The sequence below is a fragment of the Carlito syrichta genome, unplaced genomic scaffold (assembly GCF_000164805.1).
Source record: "Carlito syrichta isolate Samal-C Ts95f unplaced genomic scaffold, Tarsius_syrichta-2.0.1 Scaffold309834, whole genome shotgun sequence".
Taxonomy (NCBI): Eukaryota; Metazoa; Chordata; class Mammalia; order Primates; family Tarsiidae; genus Carlito; species Carlito syrichta.
In genome coordinates this window covers 546,854-552,362 of record NW_007253930.1, presented here as the reverse complement: position 1 = coordinate 552,362, position 5,509 = coordinate 546,854, and the positions used below count along the sequence as shown (strand labels likewise).

At 38.1% G+C, this 5,509-nt stretch overlaps 1 protein-coding gene across 1 annotated transcript; it reads right to left on the bottom strand.

Moving 5' to 3' along the window:
• Positions 1-2,484: 2,484 nt before the first annotated feature.
• LOC103270439 (olfactory receptor 1L4) lies at positions 2,485-3,453 on the bottom strand. Its single transcript, XM_008067953.1, has one exon. It carries the CDS (start codon positions 3,418-3,420, stop codon positions 2,485-2,487), a length of 936 nt encoding a protein of 311 aa, XP_008066144.1. The 5' UTR covers positions 3,421-3,453.
• Between the last annotated feature and the right edge of the window lie 2,056 nt (positions 3,454-5,509).

Below are 5,509 nucleotides of genomic sequence, written 5' to 3'. Positions count from 1 at the left end.
ATCATACTCTTCAATGCCCTGCACTCTTCCTCAAGATCTCATGATATGCAGCCTTCATAGTTGTCATCACTTACTCTGATAAACAGGCAAAATATGTTTAGTGAAATGCATTTCCCTGATCTTTGTATCAAGCCAAATCTCCAATATTTAAGTATATGTGATGAGCTTATGGGGGAAGAACCCAATATATTTTAAAAAAACAACAACATTATTGTCACAACAATAGTATTAAATAACATTGTAGTATTATTTCCCTATTTATTCAACCAGCCTCCCAGATACCTGTATAGTGGAAGGAGGAGCTGGCAAGGAGATTTCTGATCTACTTACTCTCAAGGACCAGCATTCCACTCATTGTGGCAAGATGTTTGGAGGCCTGCTTAAATCCCTTCCAGTGACTCTATCTACCTTCATAAGATATTTCCTTTCTCTTACTGATGCTTATTAGCAACTTTCCAGGTTGACATATGGACTCTAGTTTGGACAGTTAAAATCTTGTTATTATTATTATTTTTTAGATACCAACTATTCACTGAGTCCATTCTTCTGAAGAGTGACAGGATGTCTTATGGAAATTGTCCTCATATTCTGACAGAGAAAACACTCCAGCTCTGATTGAGATATTTGGAAACTATCTGAAGGTTAAACTGTGAACTTTTTTGTTCCAAACAGTACTCTTGTGGTTACTTGTTATCTAGAATTTTCTCTAGTTTGAATTTTAAGTTAGTTTTCTCTGGACCAAAGAAGTTAATTAGTTTTATAAGTTACTCTAGGCTGTAATCAATTTCTTTATTTAATATATGCAGGAAATTCCTCACATTCTAAAGTAGCTTGTTGTTTTTGGCTGAGAGTGAGAAACTTTGGCATATAAATAAAGGAAGTGGAAAGCATACATATCTTTTAGCCCACATCCCCAAGCCAAGGAATTAGTGAGACTTAGCGGTGAAAGCCAGTTGTGCTTGTGCAAATATGAAGGCAAATTGGATTTATTTTCTAGTTTGTTGGTTACTTTCTTGTAATTAGAAGAACACAGTGAAAACTATGGCAGGACCTTGATGTTAAAGCTCAAGTGTCCTAGTGCTCCATTAGACCATCACCATCCCACACCTCTTGCTATATCGTTAAGGCCAAAATACTTGTATTCAATGTCAAGTCCTGCCATTGCCAAGTTTGTGATCTAGAAAAACTGTTGGTTGTGAGAATGTGATGAAATAATTGAGGCAGGATGATTCCAGAAAGAGTGTAAGTCTTACGTTACTATTGACAATAACATAATCAGGAAGGATTGATGAAGTAATTAACTCACACTGATATGTTTGTGGGTTTATAGAGCTGTATAGTAGTCATGAATGCTGTTTATCAAATATTTCTGGCTCTTCATCTTAGAGGCTCATGGTTGGATTCTACTTCCTGGGCTTTTGTGTTTAGGTGGGGTCATAAGATTAGTTTTGGACAATGAATTTGGGTCAGAAGTGGTGTGGGTAACATCTGGAACAGAGTATTTAACTGCCAGTATAAAATCTCCAAGAGTCTTTCTTAGCTTCTGAAAGAGTGATGATTAATATTTTGAATGGTGGCTGCTGCATAACTTTGGGTTGCTGACTATTCAAAATGAATAGCACCCTTATACTTTTCTATAATGGACATGCAATATGAATGAGAAATGAACCTTTGGTTTTAACGCCTAAGATTTTGAGGTTTTGTTTCCACAGCACAACCTAACTTTTCCTAACTGATATATATATTGCTCTTTCCTTGCTATAAAAGTTTGGTGGGGATGCTGGACATGTGATGAAAGGAAGAATTAACAAGAAAAGGAAAAGAAATTGGGTACTAAGTATTTACATTGTAATGGCACTTAACTGTTGGTAGGGAGAGTAAATCTGCTTTGTAGATTCCTCTATCCTTTCTACTTTACTATTCTTACTCTCAAGTTCACCAGCCTTGTAGAACTTTTCACTGTCACTGAAACATATTGCAGTGCTTATTGTCTCTACATTCTTGGTTGGTAGCTACTCTGCTCATTTCCTCATCTTTTGAAACTTTCTCTGCCAAAACTCAGTCCATCTTTCAAGATGACCCTAGGTCATTCCTGAAAGAAGTCTTATCCAACAACCTATCAAACCCATGTAGGGTTTTCTTCTGAAAACAAGAGGATTTATAACTCCTTTATGGCTAGCCTTTGTCAGGCTAATAGAAGAGTAATTTGGAGATAGCTCTATCTTCCTCTGTGGTTGCCAGTATATTGAGGATGGAAGAAACTGTTTTCCTGAAACCTGGATTTCTGGCAGTGCCTAGCTTAGGATTGAATATATATTTGGTGAAGAGCTTTGATAGAAACCAGATGTTTCAAAGCTTTTATTGGTATCCAACACAACTTCTCATGATCTCTTTGAATGTCATGTAGAAAATTGGAAGACAGGAAGGATAAACTGATAATCTCTTAGGTCATCTCCCAATTATGACATTCCATTATTTTTCTTCCTAAGAATTAATTCTGTCCCTTAATTTCCTCAAACTCCTCTTCATATCTTTGTTCCTCAAGCTGTAGATAAAAGGGTTCAACATGGGTGTCACTATTGTGTACATAACTGTGGCTACCCGGTCCTTCACCACTGAGTACATGGACAAGGGCCTAAAATAGACATAGATGACACTCCCATAGAACAAGACCACTACAGTGAGGTGGGAGCCACAAGTAGAGAAGGCCTTCCACTTCCCGGCTACAGAGGGGATTCTGAGCACAGTGATGATGATTCGCAGGTAGGAGAATATGATGCACAGGAAGGGGGTCACGATGACAGCCAGAGTCTCAGTCATGACCACAATCTGGCTGGAGGATGTGTCAGAGCAGGACAACTTTAGCACAGGCTGGGTATCACAGAAAAAGTGCTTAATGATATGAGAGGCACAGAAAGACAGACGAGACATGAGTAGCACTCGGAGCAGGGAGTGCAGGTGGGAGATGGTGCAAGATCCCAGTAACATGAGGAGGCAACGCTGTGGGTTCATAACCACATCATAGTGTAAAGGATTGCAGATGGCCACCAGCCGGTCAATGGCCATGGAGGCCAGTAGGTAGCTGTCAGTATTTCCAAAGGCCATGAAGAAGTACATCTGGACAAGGCATCCCACATAGGAGATGGCTTTTGTTTCTGATAGGAAATTCACCAGCATCTTGGGCACTATAACTGTTGTGAAGCAGATATCCATGAAAGATAAGTTGCTGAGGAAGAAGTACATAGGGGTATGGAGCCTGGAGTCAGAGTGGATAGCCAGGATGATGAGCACATTCCCTACCATGGTGACCAGGTACATGAAGAGGAAGATGACAAAGAAGGGTTTCTGCAGCTGAGGATTGGAAGAGAGACCAAGAAGGATGAAGCCCGAGGTGCTGCTGCTGTAGTTCTTTAGCTCCATGTTTCTGGATTTTCTGGACAGGGGGAGAAGCAGTGGGAGATACGCAAAGGGAAATTCAGTCAAACAGCTTTCCTAACTACTAGTCTATAAAAATAGCACACTGTTCTTTGTTAGGCTTTTATAGAGGGTTTAATTCAAGAGACTACAGAGAAATCGATAGTAAAATCAAACAAAGGGAAAGTTAAAAAACTCTGAGCTGCCTCCTAAATTGGAAACTAAATATTTTCCTTATATTCATAGGGACTTCTATGTGACTTAATTTGTCTGAGTTCTTCTCATTTTCCTCTGAAAAGATTCTTCTTAGGTTATTTCTTGTCCAACTCCTTAGCTTTATTATTATTTTGTCTCAGGGGAAGTGATTTTTGTGTCTCACCTTGAATCAGGATGCTTTTATAAAAGGGATCCACATGAATAAAAGTCCTTTCGTTCAGGGTTCTTTTCTGTTCATAGTTCCAGTGGTGGTATTTGGGATTGTATAATAATAAATATTAGAATTAATCAATGCTCCTTATTATCCACAGAACTCAGATGAAACTTTCTTAAGTCTTAAAAAGAAAACTTGCTTAATATCTGTTTAAGTCTTTTTGTTTGGGTAGTCTGATCTGAATACTTTAAACCTTTGGTTCACAAATGCCTCTCAATATAATGAGGAATAGCCTATGTTACTGAGATTAGTTTTTAAAAATATATTAATTTTTCTTATTTTGCAACTATGAAGTCCTCATTCTAAACATTCAAATGTTGCAGGATTGTAAAACTCAGCTTGTCAGAGTCCTATTTCCACTATCATTATGGGAAAGAAGGAAAGGACAGCTTCTGCTACCACCACTAAGCTACATTGCTGAGGTGGCAGTCTAGTTCAGTGAAAGAGGAAAACTAAAGAAATAGGGGACATAATCATTAGAAAGGATTAAATTGTCATTATTTTTAGATGTCATGATTATTCTCCTGAAAATCCAAGAAAATTATCTAAAAAAAATTAAAATCTATGAAGACTTTGCCAAAGTGGCCAGATACAAGATAAATATACCAACATTAATATTTTTCTTGTATTGGAAAAATGTAATTTGAAAAAGTTTCAATCAACAATGGCAACAAAATCTAAAAAATACTTAAGAATAAACCGGGGACGGGGGCTGGTGAGTAAGATCTATCAGTAGAAACTATAACAGAACACACAGTGAAGATTTAAATAGAGTTACTATATTTCTTTTCTTTTTTTTTTTTGAGTCAGAGTCTCACCCAGGCTAGAGTGCAGTGGTACACTCACAGCCACCCCAGCATCGACCTGCTGGCTCAGGCGATCCTTCTGCCTCAGCTTTCCAAGTAGCCGGAACTACAGGTACGCACTACCATTCCTGGCTAATTTTTTGATATACTGTAGAGATGAGATCTCACCAAGTTGCCCAGGCTGGTCTTGAGTCCCTGGGCTCAGGCAATCCTCTCACTTTGGCCTCCCAAAGTGCTAGGGTTACAGACCTGAGCCACTGTGGCCAGCCAAGAAACTATATTTCTAAAAGATCCAATATTTAGAAATGCCAGTTCTTCTCAAACTAATAAAATTCAGTGCACTCCTAATAAGATTCCAAGGAAATTTTTAATAAAATGTGAATGTTTTTCTAAAGTTCATTTAGAGTAATAAATAGCTAAGGACAGACAAAATAATTTTTTAAAAATTAGAATAATATTAGGAAACCGATATTCTAACCCCAAACTAAAACATGTAATAATGAAAAACAATATGATAATGGCACATACTGAGAAAAACAAATCAACAAATTACCGTAAATTTTGTATTTATGCATGTTTGTAGATTGTGATCTATCTGCAACTTAATACATAATAGATTTATTTCAGAGCATAGGAGAAAGGATGGAGTACTAAATTAATTATATTTGTGATAATTAGTTGAAAATTTGGAAAAAGCTAGATTTTTTTTTGAGTTGGAGTCTCACTCTGTCGCCCAGACTGGAGTGCAGTGGCCACTCCCGGCCACCGCAGCCTCGACCTGCTGAGCTCCGGCGATCCCTCCGCCTCAGCCTTCCGAGTAGCTGGAATTACAGGCATGCACTACCACGCCCGGCTGATT